The 27,510-nt window shown below is 46.0% G+C and overlaps 2 protein-coding genes across 2 annotated transcripts in view; both read left to right on the top strand.

Annotated features, from left to right (window-relative positions):
• The window catches only part of TMC3 (transmembrane channel like 3), a gene marked incomplete at its 3' end in the record, with an annotated part of 46,029 nt that extends 37,387 nt beyond the window's left edge, over positions 1–8,642 (top strand). Inside the window, exons 20-22 of the mRNA XM_079700444.1 lie at positions 1,981–2,018; positions 3,905–4,154; positions 7,823–8,642. Coding sequence (XP_079556570.1) covers positions 1,981–2,018; positions 3,905–4,154; positions 7,823–8,642 — 1,108 coding nt within the window. The remainder of the gene's footprint in view (positions 1–1,980; positions 2,019–3,904; positions 4,155–7,822) is intronic.
• An 8,437-nt stretch (positions 8,643–17,079) lies between these two features.
• On the top strand, positions 17,080–27,266 carry STARD5 (StAR related lipid transfer domain containing 5; the record flags this gene model as incomplete). Its single annotated transcript, XM_079699063.1, has 6 exons — positions 17,080–17,178; positions 17,825–17,874; positions 18,228–18,360; positions 21,468–21,585; positions 22,439–22,532; positions 27,119–27,266. 6 exons carry the CDS (start codon positions 17,080–17,082, stop codon positions 27,264–27,266), a joined length of 642 nt encoding a protein of 213 aa, XP_079555189.1.
• Between the last annotated feature and the right edge of the window lie 244 nt (positions 27,267–27,510).

Below are 27,510 nucleotides of genomic sequence, written 5' to 3'. Positions count from 1 at the left end.
CCAGGGCTGTTTCTAAGAATACCCAGGCCCTCAATTGCCAGAATGAGCCTCCTCTCCTAGAGGCCTTGCTCATGCCCTCAGCACTTCATCTCCCCCTCCTGTGGCCACACCAAACTTGCAATGTACTGGGCTCTTCTGCTGGCTGCGCTGACTGGGCAGGGAGAAAGGGTCCCTCCCTAATCCCATGTCGAGTTGGACATCTGAGCCCAAAGACACTGTTTGGACCCAAAGACCCACCTTTTTCATATCTTTTAAATTCTGGTTGTCATTACAGTAAGTCCCCTACATACGAACAAGTTCCGCTCCGAGAGCGCAATCGTAAGTCCAATTTGTTCCTAAGTCCAACAAAGTTCGCCTAGGTACCCAACTAACACAGTCAGCTACATAATACTGTACTGTAACAGGTTTATAATACTTTTCACACAAATAATGTGTAAAAAACAAACACAAAAACTAAAGAAAACATTTTGACTCTTACAGTACAGTACCTTGAAAAGTACAGTAGTACAGTACAAGAGCTGGCATCCAGGGGCTGGCATCGAGTGAACAGGCAAGAAGAGTTACTGACTGGAGGAGGGAGAGGAGGTGGGAGGTGGTAGAGCTGAAGGATCATCAGCAACAGGAGATGGAGGGCGAGCTGCAGTTTCACTCACGCCTGATGCTGATGGAACGCACTTTCACACCTTTGAAAGTTCGTAACTTGAGGTTCATATGTGGGGGACTTACTATACCTTCTCTCCCATCTGGGGCTCAAACCATAGATCTCAGAACAGTCAGAGGGAAACCAACACTCCCCAATCCTTCCACAGTTTCTCCTCCTCTGCACACCCTAGGTGCTCCCCCAGGGCCAGGACCGGGGTGAGGCAAGCGAGGCACCAGGCTGCCAAACTTAGAGGCACAGACTCTCAGGGTCACACCGACCCTGCACTCCCACAGCCCCAAGAGTGAGCACCTCCTTAAATTTGACCCCTGGATACCTCACCCGCTTCACCCAGCCCCAGAACCCCACGCAAAAAACTTCCACATTTCTCCGTTTTAAAAAAAAAACAACTCTCACAAATATCAATTCATGTAAAGAAACACCAGCTCATTTCATATATAGTCAAATAAGAAATGCATCTAGGAACTTCCCTGGCAGTCCAGTGGTTAAGACTCCATGCTCCCACTGCAGGGGGCCCAGGTTTGATCCCTGGTCAGGGAACTAAGATCCCACATGCCACATGGCATGACCACAAAAAAAAAAAAAAAGAAGGAAATGCATCTGGAGTTGCAAAGGGCATTCTTATGGAAATACACATCTCCCATGTGGTTGATCCATATTTTCTCTTTTGTGTCTCAGCCAAACCATGCTTAGCAGAGTCTCAACATGGTCTGTCAAAGAGCTGCCCCTAAAAATGAAACTTGCCAGGGATAAAACTTCAGCTCTCAGGTGTCAGCATTTATTCATTCAAGTAACAGGCTTAGGACCAGAGCACAGTGTCCCCAGGTGACAGCAGTAGCTCAGCCATGGCCCAAAGGATTAGCAGTGATACCTACATCATTCCCCACCCCTACCCCCAAGAATAGTACAGCAACTTCCCTACACACGAACCTTCAAGTTGAGAACTTTCAAAGATGCGAACGTGCCCCTGTATGCCAGCTGTTGTACTGTATTACTGTACTTTTCAAGGTACTGTACTGTAAGATTAGAAATGTTTCCTTTATTTTTTGTGTTTGTTTTTTATGTATTATTTGTGTGTGTTTGTTTGTTTTTGTGCATTATTTTATAATAGTATCATAAACCTATTCCAATACAGTACTGTATAGCCCATTGTGTTAGTTGGGGACCTAGGCTAACTTTGTTGGACTTACGAACAAATTGGACTTATGAACGCGCTCTCGGAATGGAATCCATTCATATGTGGGGACTTAACTGTATTTGTTACTCCTTCCTGCTAAATCCAAAACAAACGTATGGTTATCATTTATATTTTAGGCAAGATCTGAAGATAAGAAGAAGGTTGCCCAAATGGTAGAAGGTAAGTACAAACAAAAATCCCTGATGTCTCAGTTGGTGAGCATTTTAAAAAACAGCAGTTTAAGGTTCATCACGAATAAACATTCCTACTCAACTGTGGTTTTCACAATTAACTAGACACAATAAAAATCTAGGGATATAAATGTTGGTTTATATCTATAATTTTTACATCAGCCCCAGACCTGTGAAAAACCCCAAAACACATCTGAAATCACAAGGAAACATTGAAGTAGGAGAGAAAAAGAAGCACAAAAATCTGAAGAAAACCCGTAAGAACATCTTGGCCTTATTCACTTTTGTGTACTTCCTCTCAGTGGCCCGTTTTTTCCTTGCAAGCCCCCCTCCCCAGTTCTCTGCCCCTTAGGTCATGTCCTCTCTGTCCCTGCCTGCAGAGCAACGCCAGGTGGGCAGGTCCAGCCATGAAAACAGATTCCCTAGTATGAAATCCAAACCCAATGGGCACACTTCTTCCCACCTTCCCCAGCAGCACCTGGACACACTTGTTCCCATCTGGGCTCATCGAGGGAAAAGGAAAGAGCCTCCCTGTACAAAGAATGATAATACGGGCTTCCCTGGTGGCGCAGTGGTTGAGAGTCCGCCTGCCGATGCAGGGGACACAGGTTCGTGGCCCGGTCCGGTAGGCTCCCACATGCCGCGGAGCGGCTGGGCCTGTGAGCCATGGCCACTGAGCCTGCGTGTCCAGAGCCTGTGCTCCGCAACGGGAGAGGCCACAATAGTGAGAGGCCCGCGTACCACAAAAAAAAAAAAAAAGAAAGAATAATACAAGGAGCACAAGTCTGGTGTGGGCTGAAGGGAAGGGAAAGTGAGCAGGTGCAGCTCAAAGGAAACATGCCTGCCACTTGGAGCCACTAATAAGATCAGTGGGCAATGGCAAAATGGCGTACGTAGTCCATATTCTTCCTCAGAAAATAAACAAAAATGAGACCCAAAAAGGCTTTTTGGCTAACTCCTTTGTCTGCTTCAATGCAGAGCTAATTGGGAGGGATGTGTTTCCTTCCAAGAAAATACCTGAATAAGAGTCATGAGGCCTAAGGGTTGTGTTTGCTCCATCCACTTCCTCAGAGAGCAAGCCTACAGGTAAAAACTGCTATGGAAAGTGACATGTACACACTGCTATATTTAAAATGGATAACCAACAAAGACCTACTGTATAGCACAGGGAACTCTGCTCAATGTTCTGTAACGACCTAAATGGGAAAAGAATTTGAAAAAGAATAGATACATGTACTTGTGTAACTGAATCACTGTGCTGTATACCTGAAAGTAACACAGCACTGTTAATCAACTATATTCCAATATCAAATAAAAAAATTTTTAAAAACTGCTATGGAAAGAGACTGCAGCTCATGTTATAAAATTCCGCTGTAATTATCCAGTATTATTTGCCAATGAAGCATAATTAAGTTTAGTTCAGGTTGCCTTCAGAAACTAGGGACTTTCTCAGGATAACAATATTGTCATCTAATGTTTTTCAAGCCCAAGACCACACTTTTTTCCAGAATGCTCTGTGAACTGTTTCCAAAGAATCATAATTATCATCTAAGCTTCATCGTATCAATTGTATAGATAAAGAACCAGAGCCCCAAAGCTGGTGAATAACCCACTTTGCTAATGGGGGCATCAGATGGTGCATGTCTCAAGCCTCAGGGTTCATTTGATTCCTCCTACACTCCCTTCCAGCTCCAACTCTCAGTGAAAAAATGATTTGAATTATGAAATGTTTGTCATCCATGGGGTCAGGAGTACCTGCAAGTGCACACAACTGTTGGTAGACCCACCTGCTGGAAGTCAGGACACTTGCAGCGGAACCAACCTGAGCGTGTCCCCCCTCAGCTTGTCTTCCCCTCACCCTCTGTCTTCCTGCAGCCCGCATCCAAACCCAAGACGAAAGCACCAAGAGGTTTCCAAAGGACAGCGATTTCGGCAGCCAGCTGTCCTCGGCTCACTCGGTGACACCTCAAAACAATGGCAATGTGGTCAGTTTCGACTCATCAAGTAGCAAGAGTAGCAGGGTGGAGACCATCACACGGCCCACGCCCCCGAGTCCCCAGCCAGGACCTGGCAGTCCCAGCTTGCCTCTTCCTGGCATCTCCAGATCCGGGCACAACTCTACCAGGTGAGTTAACTGCAGCTTGGCAGGAAATCTGCCTCCTGGGTAATACTTACCAGTGATGGCCCAGAGCCATAAAGAGCAGGATAAAAAGCCATTAGGGATGCTGCAATATTAGGGACAGCAACGGATAAGGAAGGATTAGGTGATGAAAAGAAGCAGGAGATCAGAGCATTATTTTCCCATCGAGAAGAACACAGGTCTTTCAGAGCAGAGGAGACTGTCCCAGTCATCCAGACCTGATGGAGCGTTTTAGTAGGACAAAAATTCGTTCTTATTTTTGTTGTGTTTATTTCCAAATATAAAATAAAGTTATAGTTCAGTTTTTGTGCATCAAAAACAAAACAAAACAAAAAAACCATTAGGGCTTCAAAGGCCCTAACAGGTTTAGGAAGTAAGAGCCATTAAATTCCATTTCTGCCTGAAGGCCACAAGGCCATTTCTGACTGTTGACAGCTGCTATTGAGAAGAAATGAGGGGACAAAGTTTGTCAAACAGGACAAATTCTTCCTCCTTGGCCTTCTGCCATATAACCTATAAGCAAACCTTCCTGCCAACCTAGAGTATTTATTTCTATAGCCTAAGAAAAGAAAATGCCTTAAAAAATTTTTTTTTCCATTGGGGACCTGGTTTAATGAATAGAGGGATTAATTTTAATTAGAATATTAGTTGTTTGCTTGTCAATGGCAATAACACTGTAACTCAAAAAATTCCAAATTAGCATAATCCAAACACGTTTGTATTGTAAAGAATTCTCTAGTATCTAATTCAACAAACTTTTATTGAGAATCAACTCTATCGTACTCTCTGTGATGGATAATACAGATTAATCAGAAACATCTCTGCCTCCAAGAGTTGAAAGTATAGTGAGAGAAGGATGTAGTTAAATATTAGATAATGTGATCAATGCTATGCTTCTGTGATAAACAGTATGTTTTCAGAGGACAAGGGGGATTGAGATAAAGTCTACGTGGAGAATGGATAAATATTCCATAGGAGAAATTACATTGGACTTGGACCTTAAAAACTAAGTAAGATCTCACCAAATGGAGAAGAATCAAGAATGTACCATAGTGTTGAGTAATAAACTGGTATTAATGAAAAGCCATTTTTTTAAATTAAGACTTAAAAAAAAAAAACAATTCTTATATTTCTGGGATAAGCGACACTTGGTCACAGTGTACAATTCTTTTTATTTATTAAGAAAGAAACTAGAATATGTTCCAGAGCGTTCTTGGTTGGTTATAGACAGTATTGCCTAAGCCATATACCAGTTTTATTTTTTAAAGTTTTCGGTTCTTAGTCAATTAAATCCCTCTATTAAAAGGAGACAATGAGGGCTTCCCTGGTGGTGCAGTGGTTGAGAGTCCGCCTGCCGATGCAGGGGACATGGGTTCGTGCCCCGGTCCAGGAGGCTCCCACATGCCACGGAGCGGCTGGGCCTGTGAGCCATGGCCGCTGAGCCTGCGCGTCCGAAGCCTGTGTTCCACAACGGGAGAGACCACAACAGTGAGCGGCCCGCGTACTGCAAAAAAATAAAAACAAAAAATAAGGAGACAATGACATGTGTCATAAACAAGAACAAAAAGTGGTTACTCTGTGAGATAATGAGTGTGTTAATTAGCTTGACTGTGGTAATCATTTCACAATGGATACATATATTAAATCAAGTTGTACACATTAAACATACGCAATTTTTATTTGTCAGTTATACTTCAATAAAGATGGGGAGGAAAAGGTCAATTACTATTCCACTGTCTAGATACGCTATGACTTATTTAACCAATCTCTATTTAATATTTTTTTTGGGGGGTGGGATATAGAAAGAATGTTACAAAGAAAACACAAAAAATTTAAAAATAAAAAAATAAAAACCAAAAAGAAAAAAAAGGAATGTACCATAGTGGAGAATAAGCATGAACAAAGGTATGATGTTATGAAGAAGTGAGGCATCTTTGGGAAATGACTGAAGCAAAGGGAGCCTGGAGGGAAGCCAGAGATGATGCTGGAAAGAAGTGTAATACAGACCACTAAGACCTTTGAGCCTCTTTGGAGTTGGGACTTTATCTCTTTTTTTTTTTTATTGAAATATAGTTGATTTACACAGCAGTGTTAGTTTCAAGTGTACAGCACAGTGATTCAGTTATATAAAGATGTATATATGTTCTTTTGAATATTCTTTTCCATTATAGGTTATTACAAGATACTGAATATATCAATAGTTCCCTGTACTATACAGTAGGACGCTGTTGTTTAAATTTTTTTTTATCTTTTATTTTTTCACTCCAGACTGGCTATATTATCGGCAAGATCTTTTATATTTTAGTTCCAGGCTGGCCAAGTTATGGGCAAGATCATTTCTGCATTTGTATGGGTCAATTATTTCAGTTGTACCTACACATAAGAAAGCAGTAGAACCCTGCATTCTTTTCAGGGAGGTAGGACATCTAGAAGGATGCACTGACCCTAACTTACATGGAGAATTATATCTGACCTGAATGTAACACAGTGAAAGCAATATAGATAATATATAGGAGAGTTGTTTGGCAGGGGTAAGGGGTGAGGTTGTTTTGTTTGTAAAAACAATGACTAAGTGAACAAAGAATTCAAAATCTTGCTATATTAGGAGTTGTCTTCGTGTATCTATTGGGCTTTGGTACAGAGGAGAGATTCCAATAGTCCTGGATAGGAGTCGACTGAAAAAAAATGCACAACCTAAAATTTGAGAATTATGTTTTATTTGGCGGACTTCCTGAGGACTATGGCCTGGGACACGGCCTCTCAGATGGCTCTGAAGGACTGTTCCAAAGAAAGAGCTAGGAGATACAGCAGTTTTTGCTGAAAAAAACCCACGTGGTTGGACATCAAAGCCTTACTGCTAATCACAAAAAGACAGACATTTCAAGTTAATGATTTTAGTGCTTTTCTATCTTCTAGGGGAATATGCAAGAGTCTGAGCTCATTGAAGTTATTCCTTTGATACACATCTTAACTATCTAGGGCCAGTATCTTGTTTTTCTCCATCCCGAACTCCCCGTAGGGTACACCGTCAGGGCAGCTGCAGTGACCGATGGCTTTACATCCTTTGTTTTCTGAAATGACAGGTGACATTCTTTGTCCACATAGGCTATGGGGAGGAAGTGTCCAAGAACCTGGACAGCTGCATGGCAGAGACAGTGAGGGGCAGTGTTCCCAGCATGTGCTCCACAGTTCTTAGGCCCACTATGTGCTCCTGGACAAAAGGAGGTCTCCGTGATGAAATACACCAGCACAACACTCTTTGCCCTCCATGGAGATTCACGGTGCACATCATTACGATAAGGGTTCTGAGAATTCCAGCAGTAAAGAAATCTATTTAGCCCAGTTCCCCGAAGCCGCCTGTGCATGCAATCCACTGGACACCCATTAGGAATATTTTTTTTTCTTTGATCCTCACTGCACGGCATGTGGGATCTTAGTTCCCCGAGCAGGGATCAAACCCGTGCCCTCTGCAGTGGAAGCACAGAGTCCTAACCACTGGACCACTGGGAAATTCCCCACTGGACACCCATTAACATTTCAGAACAAGTTTCGGTGGAAATGCAGAGAACTGCTGTTCTGGCTCGCAGTGCTGGGACAGCATAGGGGTCTGTGAGCACCAAGGCTGCAGGAGTTTAACCACCTCTGTCTTTCAGGTATCCACGTGGCCTGTGTGCAAGCACAAGTGATCTTTACAGGAAGAGATCCTGCACACCTGGAATGTTTACAAAGCACATCGAAGACGTTCACTCAGAGCCTCTTTTCCGAAAAGACCTTCAGCAAATCGACCATGGATCAAGGGTCTCAGCCTTGGTGCCACGGGGTCGTAGGTCCCGTGCCCCCAGATACTATATGGTTAATGAACGTGACCTTCACCAAAAAAACCATTCAACTTTCTGGCCAGAAAGACGTTTCAAGGTAGACATCTTTGGGGACGCTGTGGAGATGTACCCCAGGAACATGCAACCGTATATTCCCTGGGCCTCTCCACAGCTCAGTGAAGAAGAGGAGGAGATGCAGAGGAGAAAAATGAGCAGACAGACTTTCTACCCACGCTCCCTGACCGACCTCCATGGGGTTCCTCATTTTTATGCTGGCAAAAGTTTAGAAAGTCAGGCCCTGACTCCTGAGCTCCAGAGACAGACACATTACAAATCTTGGAATGATGGCGTTGAGGGTCAGCTTGACCGGCCGATGTATGTGCATAAAAAGCCACGCTACCGGAATTTCCAACACCCCCAGCACCCTCTGAAGCCCAGAGTTAAGGCCAAGTTCGAGCCATCCGTCACAGAATCTGATTCCATGTCGGCAGCATCCAGCAGTGACCAGCAGAACAGCAGCACCGACCAGTGTCTCCAGGTCACCCGCAGCCAGCCCAAGTTTCTGAGGCCTGCGGGCCAGTTTGGCGGGAGGAAGGCCATATCTAGGCAGGAGCTGACCACAGATCTGAATGACCTGATTTGTTCAAACGTCTAGGGCCTTCTTCTGGCGTCCCATTCATAGAGATCAGAGGCCTATTGGAATGCCGTGTAGCGTGACAAGTGTATGGTCCCTCCCCTGCTGGGAAGAGAGACAAACACACCCAGTAGGTGAGATCAGTGGGGCATATCCAGGCACGTGGCCTGATGGCTGTGGCCCTGAGACCCACAGGGCTATGACTCCCTAATCTACAGCAACCATACACAAGTGTGGGGCTCTGTTTCCAGGGGGTCTCTTTGGGTCCAGCCACTGTAGGCCATCATTTCAAAAAACCTCAGTCCTTGACCTCCATTCAGGGTGACCCCAAATCATAGGCAAGCCAGACAGCTGATCCAATTACAGAAGACTCACCCCACGTCTCTGCCCTTGTCCTGAATCTTAGGAGGGGCCTGTTCATATCGTAATGTTCTCTTTCAGCATACAAAACTCAGTCCTCCCTGATAAGCACCCCAAAATGAGGTGGCTGCCCTTAAAGATGTCACAGTGCTTAATTACATCATATCAATAATCAGTTTAGTAACAACCAGAGTAACTAAAATTTACTGAGAGCTTACCATACTGTTTACCCAACTATCTATCTGTATTCATTAGTCAGGATACTTGGGTTGGCGGTAACAAAATCCCCAGGGTTTACTGGTTCCTTTAACTGGGAGGGTTGAGCATCAAGCTGGCTTCAGGCTCAGTTGGACCCGGGTGTCAAACATCTTCAGGATTCTCTCACCTCTCAACTCTATGTCTGTTTGTTGACTTTGTTTTCTCCTACTGCTGACAGGCTTCCTCCATGTGGTAGGTGGAGGAGGAATGCACAGCCACAGAAAATTCCAGGTTGATGGCACCCAGCCAGTGAGCCCCAGGGAAGGAACAGAGCTGTCCCTCCCCACTTGATGTTCTCTTCACCTTTATGGTCAATGCCTCTTTCACTGGCATATGCGGGGGTTTGGCAGCCATGAGTGTTCAGCCTTCCGTGGTTAACCAGACGTGCACCCCTATTCCTATTTCCATGGTAACTTTTCGCTTTAAATTGTGTCTTTTAAGTTTTCTGTCTCTTCCAACAGACGGTGAGTGCCTTTGGGAGAGGAATGGTGTTTATTCATTTCTGCAGCCCTGGTACCTGACATATAACAGATATTGTACTTGCTTTCTCTTGCTGCATAACAAACTTAGTGGCTTAAAACAACACTCATTTATCATCTCAGTTTCCATGGCTTAGCTGGGTACTCTGCTCAGCGTCTCAATCAAGGTGTCGGCCAGAGCTGACATTTCATCTGAGGCTAGGGTGTCACCTTCCAAGCTCATGTGCCTATTGGCAGAATTCATTTCCTTGAGGTTGTAAGACTGAGGCCCTCTGCTCCCAGAGGCTGCCCACATTTCCCTCCCACATGGCCCTCTCCATAACGTGGCTCCTTGCATTTTCAAGGCCAGCAAGAGAGGGGTTCCTGAGCTTTGAATCTCTTTCTCCCGGCAAGATATGGACTCTGTTTTAAAGGACTCACCTGACTAGGTCAGGCCCACCCAGAATAATCTCCTTTTGATTAATTCAGAGTTAATTGGTCAGAGACCTTGATTACATCTTCTAAATATCTTCACCTTTACCATATAACAGAACCTAATCATGGGAGTGAAATCTTATCAGATTCACAAGTTCAAACACACTCAACAGGAGATTTTATAGGAAATGTACACCCAGAGCAGGAATCCTGGGGGCTATCTCAGAATGCTGCCTATCCTAGGTACTTAATAAACATTTGTTGCATGTGAATGGATGGATGAATAAATAAATGGACCGTACTAAAGAGTGAATCATGAATGACATGGTAACAGGATTATCTTCCAAGATCTACTGCTAATTCTAACCCCAAAGAAAAATCCAGTATAAGTAATGCCATTTAAAAGTAGACGCAGATGAACACTCCTCCCCAAATTCATAAAAAAGTGCGCAGTATTTTCCAATTGCTTGACAGTGCTTAATTACTTCATATCATGACCTCCTGACCATGACAGATCCAGGAGGCTGTGGCTTGTTCAAGATGAAATGCTCTACATGCCATGGGACCGTCCTTTTGTGATACAGGTGCCCACAGGAGTTCCACGATGAGGGTACGCTCTTCTACATGCTTAGTCTGGGGCTGTAGCCAAGAGCTCCCTGGGACATTGAAACATATTTTGGAAAAGGCTGGCCCTGCCTCCAGGCACCCTCAGGAGTACTTGTGTCTGTGTGAGAGCAGAGAGGATTCCATTAGGATTAGGGGACCAGCAGGCGCCGCAGCATTCCTAAGAAAACACGAGTTTTGCCAATACTTCTCCAGAGCTGCAGATATGTTCATCACCTTTCAGTGAGCAACGTAGCTCACATGCACTCCAGCACTTAATATTCGGCTACGTCTTTTTTTTTTTTTGTCTGAATTTTCTTTTATTGAAGTATTACAGAAAAGTGTACAGATCATAACAGTATGGGATTGCACTGTTCTTGAAACTTTTCTGTAGGGTTGAAAATATATTTATTATTTTTTAAAAATTTTTATTGGAGTATAGTTGCTTTACAACGTTGTGTTAGTTTCTGCTGCACAACAAAGTGATGGGCTATGTCTTTAATTTAGAGAAATTTAAAAGATGCAGAAGAGCACAGAGACTAGAGTGACAAGCACCCATACTCCCACTGTGTCAACAGCTATTGAAATTTTATTTCCATCTAGTCATTTTGTTATTATTATTAAAGAAAATAGGACAGATGTCATCAGAAGCTACTCTAATCCCCACACTTAGTTTCATTCCCCCCAGGCTGCCAAGGCATGTGACACATGACGCGGCGTGTGTCCATTCAGCCAACTGTTTATAGCTATACATGTTGTGTGTGTGCATGTGTGTAAATATGTATGTTTACACATCCATAAACAATATGTAAGTATGTCTTACTTAAGTAGATGCTATTATACTGCACATATTGTACATATTTGTGTTTCGGAGGTCTGTTGAAGAAATATGCAGATCAAGCTCACTTGTTATATCTGCTACGTAGTATTTCACCATTTGAATAAACTACACGATACTTATCCACTTCTTACTGATGGACGTTGAAGTCATTTCCACTTCTTTGCAGCTAAAAGTAATGTTGCACTAAACATCTTTTATACAGCTCTATGGCACATGTGCTCATGTTGACTTAGAAGTGGATACTGGTACTTTTATTTTTTTCTTCATTTTAAAATTTTTATTGAAATATAGTTGATTTACAATGTTGTGTTAGTTTCAGGTGTACAGCTATGTGATTCAGTTATACACACACACACATACATATATATTCTTTTTTAGATTCTTTTCCATTATAGGTTATTACAAGCTATTGAGTATAGTTCCCTGTGCTATACAGTAGGTTCTTTTTGATTATCTATTTTATACGTAGTACTGTGTATATTTTAATCCCAAACTCCTAATTTATCCCTCTACCCGCTTCCCTTTATGGTAACCATAAGTTTCTTTTCTACGTCTGTGAGTGTATTTCTGTTTTGTAAATAAGTTCGTTTGTATGATTTTTTTTAGATTCCACATATAAGCGATATCATATGATGTTTTTCTTTCTCTGTCTGCCTCTCTGTCTGCCTCTGTCTACAAATGAACTTATCTACAAGACAGAAATCGAGTTACAAATGTAGAAAATAAGCTTATAGTTACCAGGGGGTAAGGGGGGAGGGATAAATTAGGAATTTGGGATTAACAGATACACTACGATACATAAAATAGATAAACAACAAGGACCTACTGTATAGCACAGGGAACTCTACTCAATAGCTTGTAATAACCTATAATGGAAAATATTCTGAATCACTGTGCTGTATACCTGAAACTAACACAACATTGTAAATTAACTATACTACAATAAAAAAAAAAACCCAAAACTTCTCAGAAAAAAGCAGTCTAGTAAATATCTTAGCAACTTGAGGATGATTCTGTCACTCCTGTTTCTGAATTCGTGAATGCCAGAAAACTCAGAAAAAAGTTTTCTACACACTTCTAGAAGACTAACTCCCCTAGTCTGAGGTAGTAGTCCTGTTTTCCTGCCACTCTGTGTGTGTTTTTGTGTTTTCCTCCTTTTTAGAGTTCGTAGGTTATTGTGTATGTGTTTTAATCTTTACCCATTTCATGGTAACCAGTGCATATCCTTATAGGAAGTAGGAATCAGTAAAGCATGAGTATAAAATGTGACCTTCAGAAACAGAAACTGGGCGTGGTGTTTGCCATAGTTCTGCCACTTACTAGCTGTGTGGCCTTGGACACCCCATGTGATCCTCAGTTTCTTAACCTATAAAGTGGGAATAGATGTCTCTACCTGTGAGGGTTAAATGGCACAATACAGGTAAAGTGCTTCGGACAGTGGCTTGCCAGTGAATACATAAATATATGTATGCTTACAGACTCAATTCACCTAGCAGCTGCCTGAGCTAACTAAGTAAACACACATACAATTCTTCATCAGTGACTAGGTAGAAAGCAAATACTCCACTCAAGAGCTTTTAGGATTGGAGCACTTGGACACTTGGGGCCATCCCCTTTATGGTCTGGCGGTGGTTTGGGTTAGAAGTCTCTGGGCCCCCTGCCACATGTACACCTATTTAAAATTCATCTAGGACTTCAGTGAGGTCCGCTTTGGGCAACTGGCTGACTTGGAGGCCCGAGGACATTATGGGTGGGATCTGATCAATGGAATCTACAGACGTCAGTTATTCCTTCTATCCTGTCAGCTCTGAAGTGCAGACTCAAGGAGATTGCTAAATAAAGAGCCCAACGCAGGCTGGGCTGAGCAGCTCTGTGGGCAGCTCCCACCCTCCCCGGCTCTAGCCAGATGCTCACCCTGCCCTGTCCTGGCCTCCAGAGGCGAAACAGACCAGAGGCCTGCTTACAGCTGTCCCAACTTCACCCAGCTCCTGCTGCCAGTGTGTACAGGCCTCAGGGTTAAACAGTTTGCTTCTCCAAATATTTCATGTACACCCAGGACTGGCATTTTCTGGCAGCAAAGATTAAAGTCTCTTATAACGCTAGAAAAAATTTAAAACCCATACTTCATTTTGTAAGTATAAAAATCTCTTAAGCGTTCGATGTCTAACAAAAGTCGCTTTCTACAGCAAGACTTACTTTCCCGCAGCTTTGTTTTCATAGTGTTTTATCCCCAAACAAAATTCTAATAGGCTCCAGACTGAGAGGGTCCAGAGCTGCAGCTTTCTAGAAATATTCTACATTGAATTTTTTAATGATGCTTTTTATTTTTTAAATTATTTTTTAAATTAAATTATTTATTTATATTTTTAATTTTTGGCCACGTTGGGTCTTCGTTGCTGCATGTGGGCTATCTCTAGTTGCAGCAAGTGGGGGCCACTCTTCCTTGAGGTGCGCGGGCTTCTCATTGTGGTGGCTTCTCTTGTTGCGGAGCACCGGCCCTAGGTGCGCGGGCTTCAGTAGTTGTGGCACATGGGCTCAGCAGTTGTGGCTCACGGGCTCTAGAGCGCAGGCTCAGTAGTTGCAGCGCATGGGCTTAGTTGCTGCGTGGCATGTGGGATTTTCCTGGACCAGGGCTCGAACCTGTGTCCCCTGCATTGGCAGACAGATTCTTAACCACCGTGCCACCAGGGAAGTCCCAATAACGCTTTTTAAATTTAAGCAAACCTACATGTTAGTAATTAATATATTAAGCAGTATATGATGATATAAAGTGAAAAAGAAGTGTCCTGTGGCATTATCCCCTCCTGTTAACAGTTTATTCTATACCTTTCTAGAAGTGGATATTCCAAACCTATAGTACATATATAAACATACATAACATATATGTAAACATAAAAATATAATCATATATTAGCACATCTCTAGTTATTTCTCTTTCTCACTCAAGATATATATACATGATATATGATATATATCATACTATGATATTATATATAAATATTTACTTACAGTATGCCAAGCACCCTTCTCATTGCTATTCATTTATTAAATCCTTTAACCCACATGTCAACTCTATGAGTTAGTACTACTATTTTTCTCATTTTCCAAATGAGGATGCAAAGGTCTGGAATGGTCAGTTATTCACCAAGGTCACAGCTAGTAAATGGTGACACTGGGATTTGAACCAGGGCACTCGGATTTGAGCCCTGACTCTTATTCTTATCTACAGTACTGCTGTCCTTCAATTTACATTTTTAAAATATATATAGTGGATATTTTCCCCGTTAGTACACATATAAACATTTTATTTGGTGGGGGTAAGAATTTAAATAATTTTAAGTTATTTTAAAGTTAAGTTTGAAAATACCATTTGTTTCCTTCATAGAGAGTGAATTGTTCTTGATTAAAACAGTCCACTCATATCCGCTCATACTTCTAGTTCCCTAGGCTCTGTTGAGCATTTCCTGTCTGTGTCAGCCCCACCTTTTTTCATCTGGACCACACTATATTAATGGCTACATAATAATCTAATAAATGGATATCCTGTAACTTTGTTTAATCTATTGACAAACACTAGGTTGTTTCCAGTTGCAAGATCAATCTTATACATCTGTGTGCAGGAGTTGCTGTGTCAAAACAAAAAGTAAATTAAATTTTTAATACATGTTATTTTGCTCCCAGAAGGTTACATAAATTTACACTCTCACTCACAGAGTGCAAAAACAACTGTATAAAGTTGTATAAAAACAACCGTTTCTCCATACACTCATCAACACGGAATTAACCGCTGTCAGATTTGTCAGCCTCTTGTTTGTCCTTTGTTTGTCCTCTGAGGGACAAACCTCTTCAGATCTGTCCCTCAGATAGGTGTAAAAAGTGTCCCCTTGTTTTAAGTTGTAATTCCCTAACTATGAGGGTGGTTCTGCATCTTCTCATATCCTTGTTAGCCATGCTAATTTATTTTTCTGCAAAGTGTCTGTTCATATCTGATGCGTTCCTTTTGTCTGTTGGGTTATTTGAAAATGACTTAATGATTTGTAAGAGCACTTGGTACATTAAGAAAACTTCCTTTTAGTTAGAATACGCTCTAATTTTTCCCTCAGACTATGATCTGACTTTTTATGAGATTTTGATGTGCTTAATTTTTTAACCATGGTTAACTTATTGGTCCTTTTTTTTTTTTTTTTAATGGCTCCAAGGTACATTCACATGCATTTCACTTGCCTATCACAGTGGCATGGGGAGACATTCATTATGGTCCCATTTCACCTACAAGCAAACAGGCTAAGTGACTTGCTCAAAAGCACACGGCAAAGTGTGGGTGAAACCAGGTCTAGAACTTGGACTCCCTAATTCCCCATCCGGCTTCTTAACACCTGGCGGCCCATCACATCTTCCAAAAAGGGGTTTCAAGTAGTCGTTTTCTTTACACCATTTTTTTTCAAACCTTTAAATGAAATAATAAGCACACACAACAGAAAATACAAACTGATCTCAGTGTTGACCTTTTCAAATATTTAGTTGGTTATAGCGCTGAAGAGGAGGATAGGATAGGAGGCTGGAGGGATGTGACCCCCCCACACACTCACCCTCCAAGGTAGATGCTACGCAGAGGCACAGAACCCTGCGACCTCTTATCTGGAGCCCAGCTCTCTCCCAGATACCAGCGTATCCCACTGTCTCCCGGACATCGCATAGAGGTCTTTCAGGCACCTTCAACTGAACATGCCCAGAACTGAACGCACCATGTTCCCCCTCCAGTCTGTCTTGTCCCCAGCTCAGCTAAGCCACCCGTGGCTCAAGCCAGAAGGTGGGAGTCACGATGCTTCCTGCTCCTCCGGCCTCCACCATCTGTCACAGAGATCTCTACGTTCTACCTTCTAAGCACTTTACGAGGGGTCCTCTTCTCTCCACCCCCACTACCCAGCCCTGCTCCAGGCCACCCCCATCTCTCCCACTATCGCTGCAGCTTCCTAACGCGCCTCCCAGTCTCTACGCTCATTCCCTCTTGCACCCCTGCAACGGCCGCCCTAGAAAGGTATTCCGGATGGAAATTTCTCCATCGTCCCGCCTGGCTGAAAGCCTCTGTGCATTCAAGACAGAAGTCCACGCTCCTTACACAAGTCTACGACGTTGCCCACGACCTGGCCCGGCCCACTTGGCTCTCCACCACTGGCCGTCTCAAGTTCCGGAGTCCCAGAGCCCCTCCCTGAGCTGGGACAGGCGAAAAGCAGGTCCGGGAGGACCGTGCGGGGCGCGCCTTGGACCCGTCAGGGCAGAGGGCGTCCTGCAGTGACCGGCCGGTGATCTCCGGCCCTGCCAATCTCAGAGAGGGGCAGGGTCTGTCTGATGGTCTAGGCCAATCCCAGAGCGGGGGCGGGGCTGGGGGCGGGACTCTGGGCTCCTCTGCTGGCCCGGGCTTTCCGGCCTCCCATACCTAAGTGCCCGGTCGCCACCGCACACCGCACCTGCTCCACAGCAACCTCGCGCAGCTCTCGGCGCAATGGATCCGGCGTTGGCCGCGCAGATAAGCGAGGCGGTGGTGAAGAAGATGCTCCAGTACCGGCGAGACGAGTCAGGATGGAAGATTTGCCGGGAAGGCGTGAGTGAGGAGCTGGGCAGGAAGGGGTCGAGGGGCCTTTGCTCCCTGGGGCCGGGGTTCCAGAAGCCCCCAGGCTGCTCTCTCCTGGAGGTTTTCTGCGTTCCATCCTCCGGAGCTAGACTGAGGAGGAGAATGCACTGGGCGTTGTTTCCTTAAAAAAATATCGGGCCTGTTTTGCACACAATGACCCCCCCACCCTGGGAGATAAGTATCCGTTCCTTTCTTTGAAAGACTTAGCCAAGGTCACCTGGCTGGTAAATGGTTAGGATGGAACCGGAAGCACCAGGTTCCAAAGCCTCTATTCCTTTCCTCAGAGCAGGAGCCCCTCTCTGCCTTCCCAGGAGGGTAGCAGAGGGATGGTGCTGCTCACTGGACACTTAGGATTTTTAACAAACAGACCTAAATTGCCCGAGGAAACAAGATGCATGGTGGGTTTTAAGGTGGTTTGAAAACTCCCCAGCGCTCTTCAAGTCAGCCATATAAGATCCCTTTGTCCATCACATCCTCCTGGGGGCAGTTGGGTACCTTGGAGATTTGCATCTCTTGGGGCTCTCGACTTTTCTTCCATAAAACAGGGGATTGGGCCTGGTGATCTCCCAAGGGCCCTTCTAGCTCTAAAATTTTGCATTTCTGTGGCTTTTGACAGAACGGAGTTTCAGTTTCCTGGAGGCCGTCTGTGGAGTTTCCAGGGAACCTGTAAGTGCACCCCTTGTTCAAAGCTTATCAAAGGTGCCACACCTTTCCTGCTGTTTCTGTGGGTTTGCTTCCTAAGGGACTCCAGTCAACCCTAGCACCTGGAATCAACTTGCCAGTTATCTTCCAGAAAAGTTTCCGTGTTTAACTACATCATTTCCTCAAACTATATTCTTATGAAAGCTTGACGTCCGTCCATTTCTGCAGGCCTGAGGGGAGGTGGGCTGGTAAATGTCAGCCCCTTCTCTGCAAGGCTGTCTTAAAGAACAGTGACAGACGTGACTTCTAGTCCTTATATGTAATCCCAGGATAAACAAGTTTGATGCCTTGGGGTCACATTCCTCTTTGTGCACCAGGTACCGAGGAGAAGGCATTGTGAATGGGACACCAGAGCAGGTGTGGGACTGTGTGAAGCCACTTGCTGGGACCCTACGAGATAAGTGGGATGAGAATGTGAACAGTTTTGAAATTATCGAAAGCATCACTGATGTAAGTCTTTCTAAGCACTGTTATCACTAGACAGTAACCTGACTCTGTTCCCTCTGCGGGGGGCCAGTGACACCTTTAGGCGAGAGGACTACACTGTGAGCCCCTGATACCCAGCAAACAGTTTGCCCACTGCTTGACACTCAAACCCAGCCTCGGCCCAGGTACAGGTAGGTAACAATGAGACCCAGAGAGGTAGAGCTGCCCTAAACAGAGCTGAGAGAACATAGCAGTGGATGATGAAAGCAGGAGTGCAGAGTGAACGTGAGCTCTGAGGATGCTGAAGCAGTGCCTGGATTGGACACAGCAGCTCTAGTTTGAAATATTGCCCATTACTGGGACCATGGTAATGAATTGAGTCCTGGCCAAAGAGTCAGGATTCTCTGCCAGCTGTAACGCTGTGCCAGGTGGCAGATGCTGGATGGCAGTTGCTCCATTGGTAAAATGTGTGGTACCTACTCTAGCGCTGCCCAGGAGAACTTTCTGCTATGATGGAAATATTCTACAACAGCGCTGTTCGGTACGGTAGCCACTAGCCCCACGTGGCCACAGAGCATTTGAAAGGTGTCTAGTTTGAAGAAATAAATTGTTAATTTTATTTAATTTTCATGACTCGATGTAAATTTAAATAGCCACATGGAACTAGTGGCTACCGTATTGGACAGCAAAGATCTAGTTTGTCCTGCCCTGGGATCCTCTGTAGTATTAAGTATCCACCTCCTTTCGATTATAGAAGTTAAGGAGAAAAAAACAAAACAAAACATAGCCAAAACAAATGAAAAAGTTGCCCTGGGGAAATGTTGCCAGCTTTTTAAATTTGAATGGTGCCTTGATTTTGACATCTGTGGACATGGTACCCTCTTGGGTGTTTCTGTAGACGGTGCTGTGAAACCTCAAGCCATAGTTCTTTACTGGTCAATCCGTAGGACCCAAGTGTTCTTAACCTTGACCAAGAATTCACATTTCAGTTCATTATCACAAATTATGTCAGTGTTTCCTGAAGGGTGGGGCACATAATGTTGGGGCACTAGGTGATACAGTGTATTAGGTCTTTAACAGTCAAAGATGAAATTGAATCACACATAGCGAGGTCACCCCATTTCAAATCTTCTTCAACCTCTCTGATAACTTGAAGGGAAAAGTCTGGGATAGGTGCTAATGTGCCTTTGACACCTGTTTAACACTTGCGAATCTCCATTGTAACAAACAGACAGCTGGCCTCAGGCTCAGAATTAGAACCCAAAAATCTCTTGTGTGTGTGTATATGTATATATATATATATATATATATATATATTTGCAGTTGTCTTTTATTTATGCGAAGTGGTACCTTTTTTTCATTTCCAGTAGTTAAATAGCTTCCTTTTTAAAATAAGTTTAAGTTTTAAAAAGTGAGCACATTTAGGTAAAAATATTAACTGAATAACAGGATAGGTGCTACCAGAGATAGGAAAAAATTGTGAAGATAGTATACAAATAATTATACACAAATGCTTGAAGTTGAGGAAACATGGGTTAATGCCCTTTGAAACATAATGGAAAGGTAATAACAGAATGACAGCATGATTTTGACAAATCTCAAATATCCTAATTCTAAGATTGATAGATAGTAGATGGATGGATGGATGGATGAGATACAGAGCCATGCCACAAGTTTGTGGCAGTTATAACACGTGCTGCTGCTTTCAGCATTTCTTACCAATATGTCCTCTTCATCTTGTTCTCCAGACACTCTCTTTCAGGATTGATGCGTTTTGTAGCAATAATCAGGAGTGGAAGCTGTATAGTTATTTTTTTTAAAATCTCATCACTTCTGCCATTCCTACTACAAACTACTAGAATTCAGAAAAGGCAAAATAACCTTGTTTCTAGCAACAAGCTTTGGCCTTTAAAAAGAATATATGCTTTAAGAGAGGGGAAAACATGGAAATTCTAACTCCAGTGTGCAGTGCCTTGGTTAAATATTGAAATCAGCATCCCTCAGTGTCCCTTTGGCCCCCTGGGGGATTTTACACCCTAGGACAGTGTATGATTGGAAGATTCCAGATGGGTAGGGTATGTGGCACCTTTTTCAAGTGGGAAAGGGAAACCTGCATGAAGGTGCAGGCTGTTCTCAGGCAGGTCATTCTAGGAAGGACACATGGAGGATGGGCCATCTGGAAACTGATTCCCAGTGCTCCCAGAGCCCTCTGGAAAGTTCTCAAGTGCCCCCAGGGATTGCACGCCCACCTGGAAGACTTATACCCAGGGTCAGAGTTTTCTCAGCAACACACGGTGCCCCTAGTCTTAATAGCCAAAGAGGCAAGAGACCTTCTTGCCTGCTCCCCAGAGGTCTCCCCAGGACTGTCCCATCCTCGGGCCTGACCTGTACCTTGTGACCTTGAAAGGACTGGGGTCCTGCTGGAGGAAGGGAATCATGGGATAAAGCATGGGGTGGGTTTGAAGGGCCCTTGGCTTGTAAAGTGGGAGAATGGACTTGGTGGGATATTCTGAGATGGAGTGCAGTTCAAGGGGTGCTCCCTCCCAGGGCTGGGGCTGGGAGAAACCAGAAAGCTGCCCAGGACACACATTTAAGGAGGCACTGCTCTCAGGGTTAGGCAAGTACCAGGTCGGCCTTAGGAAGGAATGGCCTTTCTTGCCTCACCCTACTCCTGGCCCTATTCAAGCCTCATCTCCACCCTGAGCTTTGTGGTGAATTCCTTCATCTCTCCAAGCCTCAGTTTCCTCACCTGTCAAATGGGTTCATGAAACCTATTTCTCAGTTGCAAAGGACCACTGAGAGCTTTGTCCAGCCAGGCTCTTACTACTTGCTCAATTAATGGCAACTCTCATGATCTTCTGAGACATAAGCTCAGAGTCGTCCTGATCAGCCATGGGCAGCCCGTGTCACAACCCTGGATTCTACGAGCTGGGTGTGTTGCCGTGACCCTTGGCACGTCCAGGAAAGTTCATTCTAGACCCTCCAGGTCACAGCGCCATCCTGCCGTCAGTGCTATTCCCATTTTCCAGACCCTGGGGTATTGGGACAGGGTGGTTGGGTCCGAGTCGAGTTGGAGCGGGGAGCACATGCGCGGCCATCAGACGCAGCTGGATCCCCCTTTGCTCTGACAGACACAGTGCGTCAGCAGAACCACCACCCCCTCGGCCGTCATGAAGCTCATCTCTCCCAGAGACTTTGTGGACCTGGTGCTGGTCAAGACGTATGAGGATGGGACCATCAGTTCCAATGGTGAGTGACGGCAGGGCTGCTGCAAAGCCTTCGTGGGATGCTGGGTTCTGTCTCCTCCACACCCGCCCAGCTCTTCAAGGAAAGCCGACCAGCTGGAAATCCCTGGAGCACTCACAGCCTGGGTCCCTTTTTCTGTGCCAGCCTCCCCTTGTCAGGTTTGGGGAGATTCTGTGCCAGGGAGGTCTGAGGTGGGAGAGTCCACACACTACTAATTTTAGTTATAAATCGCAGATTTCGTCAGCACCCCGTTTTCATCCCTGCTGAGGCGCATAGTTTGTACGCTAGACATGCGGGGTACGGTTTGGCTCCAGGGAACCCCAGGGTGCGGTGATTCCCTGCACCCACGGAGCACCTTCCCGAGAGGGCTGTGGGGCTGTCCGCTCCCCTCCTTCCCACGAGGAACAGAGTTCCTGCCTCCGCACTTTTGGTGGTGCCTCCCGCTGAAAGCCACAGCACCTGCCACTCTTCTGAATCTTCCACATGGGGGTAGATTGTGTGTCCATCCACACCTCTCTCGGCTGCGATTTGAGAGCGGCTCCTTCATTCTCCTGCCCCCAAGCCTCATAGTCTGAAATGTTCTTTTCTCTAATATTCCAGCAGGCTTGGGGAAGCTGTGGACATGAGTGTGTGCGTGTGTGTGCGTGCACGAGTATGTGTGAACGTGTGTGTGAGTGTGAGGGACAGGGGGGTTGCAGTAGGAAGAGCTCAGGGCCAAGTGGCAGGGCCGTCCTCTGACGCCTGGGCTCCAGATGACTGGTCTGTACCCACCGTGAGTGCCCGGTAAGGCCCTTCCGCGGCAGTGGCCCAACTGCCCGAAGTTGTAGCTCACTGACCGTCTTTCTCTGTCTTCCAGCTACCAGTGTGGAGCATCTGTTATGTCCCCCAAAGCCAGGTTATGTGAGAGGATTTAACCATCCCTGTGGTTGCTTCTGTGGACCTCTGCCAGGGTAAGGATAACCTCTTGGATTGAATGATGTGCCCAGACCTAACTGGGGCTTCACTGAGGACATTCTACTCAAAGGCAACATTAATGATGATTCGCAGTAATAAAAACGCCTCGCCACTCTGTAGGCCTTGATGTTACAGAACCCTATATATACACATTAGTGACCTAACACGCCAAAGTTCTAGGCACGTGGGAAAGAACTGTGGGGAAGTGTCATTATTTCTGATGTGGGGAACCCTCCCTCCGGCCCCAGGCAAGCTGAGCAAATGTCACGGTGCCATTTAGCAAACGAGGAAACTGAGGCTCGGGGAAGTTAGGTGGTCTGTGCAGGGTCGCAGGCTGGCCACGCGGGCCCCGGGCACCCAGGCTTCTCCTCCATGTTCTTAGTGCTCTCCACCAGCCTGGAGCAGCCAAGAGCTTAGCTGTCCTCACCCCGAATCCCACACGGGGCTCTTCACCCCTCACCGAGGAACGGGGTGGAGATACTCGGGGTTAAAGGGCGATTCTCAGAGCACACCGTGAGTCAGCCCCAGAACTGAGCTCAGAAAGGGTTCTGTCCCCATTTTCTCGCAGGTCATGGCCAGGTTCTTTTTGGGTTCTTGGTTTTTTGGTTTTGGGCTCACCGAGCAGCGTGCAGGATCTTAGTTCCCTGACCAGGGATCGAACCCACGCCCCTCGCAGTGGAAGCGCGGAGACATAACCACTGGACCACCAGGACCAGGTTTTTACCAGGAGCTTTCCATGCAATAATAACCCGAAGGTCACTGGTTTATCCTGGGAACCACTCAAGTTGACAAAGAAAGAAACTGTACCTGAGGCTCTGTCCCTGTCACCCTGCAACCCACAAACAGACACCAGCAGGGGAAACATCGATGCTGTCACCACGCAATCCCAGGAGAAGGGTTTTGGTGCCATAGCATTGTACCAAAAACCCACATCCCACACCGCCACGTAACACTTTTGACTAAGCTGGCTTTTCAGACATCTTGTGGCAGACTTCTGTTAAACGTAGCAAAACTTTATGAGTTTGGAAATAATAGCATAGCTGCAATCCAACACAGCTCCTCCCCTCACCATGCGCGCACACACACACAACACACACGCACACACACACACACAGGAATTTTCAGAATAAGAGTCAGAGCACTTTCCCCTTAGGGGCTGAATTCTATGGATATCTTCCTTGGGGAGAACACACAGTTTGATGAGTATCACTATGCCTCATTCCAGATAGCAAGAGTTGATTGCACAGACTTTGTAGCTGGGTCACTTAGAGCCAGAAAGATCCCACAAAACCCAGCTAGTGTGGAGGTTTTTTTCTTAAGACATTTTAAAAACATTTTTATTATATATGTGACAAATATTTCTTCCCAATATGTTCCATATACATACATATATATATATATATATATAGCTTGTTTTATTTTTTGGCCGCTGCAGTGGAAGCGTGGGGTCTTAACCACTAGACCACCACACCAGGGAAGTCCCTAGTGTGGAGGTTTTGACTCAGCTCGCTTGAAAGCATTTTATGTGGATCTGAAACCTGGGACAATGATGGTTCCCATCACTCTATGAATATAGGCCTGTTCTAGGTGCTGTGGATTCAAGAAATGACACTAATCGTGACAGGAACAGCAGCACATGTTTACACATCCCTCCTGTGTGTCAGGCACTCTTCTCTTCTTTATATTTTATAATTTAATTCATTTTTATTCTTATAACAATTCGAAGGTACTGTTATTACCTTCAGTTTTTATCTGAGGACTCTGGGCACAGAGAGGTTATCTAACTTACTCAAAATCACACAGCCAGGAGCTGGTCAAGCTATAGCATCTGACTCCAAAATCTGTGCTCTTAATGTAGATATTGACCCTTCAAAACAGATAAGCCTTCTTGGAACTTAGATTCTAGTGGGAGCAGGGTAGACAGACAAAACACAAGCACCATAATTATATCAGATGTACGTGCTTGTAATGATCAGATTTTAAATGATTTGGAGAAAACTGAAACCAGATAAAGGTGCCAGAGAGGGATGGGGGAGCTAGACATCTGGGGGGTCACCAAAGGCCCCCCTGATAGGACGTTTGACCAAAGCACAGCACAGGGAGCCTTGGGGATGGAAGGGGGCTGGGGGGAGTGGGTTCTTGGCAGAGGGATAAGCAGGTCCAAAGTCCCTGAGGTGGGGGCAGGCAAGGGGCATTGAGGGAACGGCATGGAGGCCGTTGTGCCAGATGGCAGTGAGCAGGGGGAAAGGCAAGGAGATCCGGTCACCGAGGCAGCAGGGCCCACACCTTGGAGTCATGGGCGCTGTCATCGGAATCGAATGGGGAGCTGGTGGGGAGTCTGGAGCAGTATGTGCTCTGAGCTGGGTGTCCAGTGCTGTGATGCCTCTGGAGTGGGCGAGGTTGTGAGCCAGAGTAAGGGGACTAATTACAGGTGGGGGATGGTGGTGCCTGAGTTGAGTGGCTGCAGCGGACAGGGCAGAGCTGTCGGGTTCTGGTGGTTCTCCAGGCGGTGGGGGGCTGGTGTTTGTAGCAGGGGCAGCGTAATCACATCGTGAATGCAGCCCTGCTCTGTGCCCAGCGAGTCTGCTGAGGGCTCTGCACGTGTTATCTCACGAATCCTTAACAACAAGGACCAGTGGTGGACGCTGTTATCTAGGCCAGCCTTCTCCATGGGGAGACCAGGTGATTCCGGCATCTCTCTGAGCCCCCCTTTGCCCCCTCTGTTAATGATGTCCAAGCGAGAAGCACTCTTCACCGTGACCACTCTGTAAGGTACCGAGTTTGCCTCTTCCAGCCGGCCTGTTGCATGTTTACCTCCTACCAAGCCCCGTCCTCACCCGGAGGAAAGCATGGTCACTGGGCAGACTTTCCCCCTCACCTGTTCAGGCCAAAGAGGACAGCACTGAGAGGTATGAGGGCTTGAGTGAGCCCGGAGAGGACGAGCGGAGAGAAGAGAGAAGGTCCCAGCAAAGGTGGAGGGGCTGGGGGTTGGTGAGCAAGGAATAGAGTCCGATGATGCTGAGGCTTTGGGTTGGAAGGCAGTCTGTGCCCCCCACCCCCGCCCCGAGTTCAGGCTCTGTGCAGAGAAGGCATGAGCAGAGGAGAGAAGCCTGCCCAGCCAGCACCGTCCTGCACTGTCATTCATCTGCTGGTCCCCGGCCCTGTCTGTGCATCTGGGAGGGAGGGCAAGGTTCTAAAGGGTCTCCACTTCTCAGCCCTTGACCTCCAGGATGTCAGGAAACATTTGATGGGCAGGTGCAATGCTCCGTGGGGTTCCTGATGAGATTCTGAGGCTGCTGACAATTCCATTCAAATGAAACGCCAAATGGTCTCCGCAAAGCCCGTGCCTTTGTTGTCCTGGCAATCGGGAAGTTTGTGACACTGAAGACCCCTTGTCCCTACCAAGTTGGGTCCCACCTCCTCCCGTGCGTGCCCCTCACTGAATCTGACTCTCGCTGGTGGGCTTCACTGCCCTTGTGCCCCTGAGCATGAGGCCACTACGTCTGCAGCCCAGGGAGGTCCGCTGAGTTGCTAGGTTGGTGACCGGACCCTGACTCTCGACTTCAGCACAGGTCTGTGCCATGTTCCATGTTGTGGCCTCCCTCGGGGCTTCTGCCACCCCCAGCCGAAGCCCCTTCACATGTGCGCAAGTTATGTGTCAGGTCTCTAAGTCAACCCTTCTCACATTTTTGGTCTGAGGCTCCATTACACTCTTAAATATTATTCAGGGCATCAGAGGGCTTTTGTTCATGTGGATTATATCCATCAGTATTTACTACATTTGAAATTAAAACTGGGATATTTAAAAAACATTTATTTTAAAATGATAATACATGTATTATATGTTCACATAAATATTTTTGTGAACAGTAACCATATTTTTCAAAAGAGGAAAAATAGTGAAGAGTGGCCCTGTTTGACATTTTGGGAAATCTCTTTAATGTTAGGTTTAACAGAAGCTCATATCTGCTTCTGCATTCAGTCTGTTGTGATATCACACCTCATGTAGCCTCTGGAAACCTCCTCCGGAAGCTGTTGACAGCTCCATTCAAATAAAATACGCAGTGGTCTCCACGAAGCCCATGCCTTCATGGTCCTGGCCAAGAGAAAATTTGTGAGAGTGAAGTATACGCTGAGAGAATGGGAGTGAAAAAGGCAAAGCACATCTTCGTGCTGTGATGAAAATAGCTCTGACCTTGCAGACCCCTTGAAAGGGTGTCAGGAGCCCCCAGGAGCTGCCAGACCATTTGGAGAACCGCTGCCCTACATGGACAGAGGGCAGCATTGTGTCTGTTCCTCCCAGGGCCCGGTACAGGAGTGAGTTCTCTGAAAGCTTTTGCCGAGTGAATCGGGCACAGGGAACGAATGACCTTCCTGGGCTGGAACTGGGGGGTCGTCCTCGCTCAGTGGCCTGGCGGGGCCATGGAAGCATCCACGAGAGGGCCCGCTTCCATCCCGAAAAGAAGCAGGCCCAGAGGGACGCCCTGGGCAGTGAACCCAGCGAAACCCCTGGGTCTGGACCATTCCCCTGGGCGGGCTTCTCTGCTCCAGACACATAACAGCCCTGGCCTTGCTTTCACAGGGAGCCCGACAAGACCAGCCTGGTCACGTTCTTCCAGACCGACCTCAGCGGTTACCTTCCGCAGGGCGTGGTGGACTCCTTCTTTCCCCGCAGCATGGCCGGGTTTTACGCCAACCTCCAGAAAGCAGTGAAGAAATTCTACAGCTGACGTCCTGGCTGGTGGGCCGAGAACTGCCATGACTTCGTGCGGAGCTGCCATTGTTGGGACGCAGCTGGAGAGCCTGGGAGAACACGGGCTCCTTTGGAACTGCTCTACCTTTGGGACCCACTGGTGACCAGTTCATCTCCGGGGACATCAGCCAGAGGCGGCCCCGGCCCCTCCTGCGCCTCCTTCCACTTGGGCGGGGCTGCTGTTTCCCAAGCACCCCTCCTCCAGCAGGGTGCCCCCCAAG

This window comes from Hyperoodon ampullatus, assembly GCF_949752795.1.
Source record: "Hyperoodon ampullatus genome assembly, chromosome: 3".
NCBI classification, from domain to species: domain Eukaryota; kingdom Metazoa; phylum Chordata; class Mammalia; order Artiodactyla; family Ziphiidae; genus Hyperoodon; species Hyperoodon ampullatus.
This window is presented reverse-complemented; position numbering and strand designations above follow the sequence as displayed.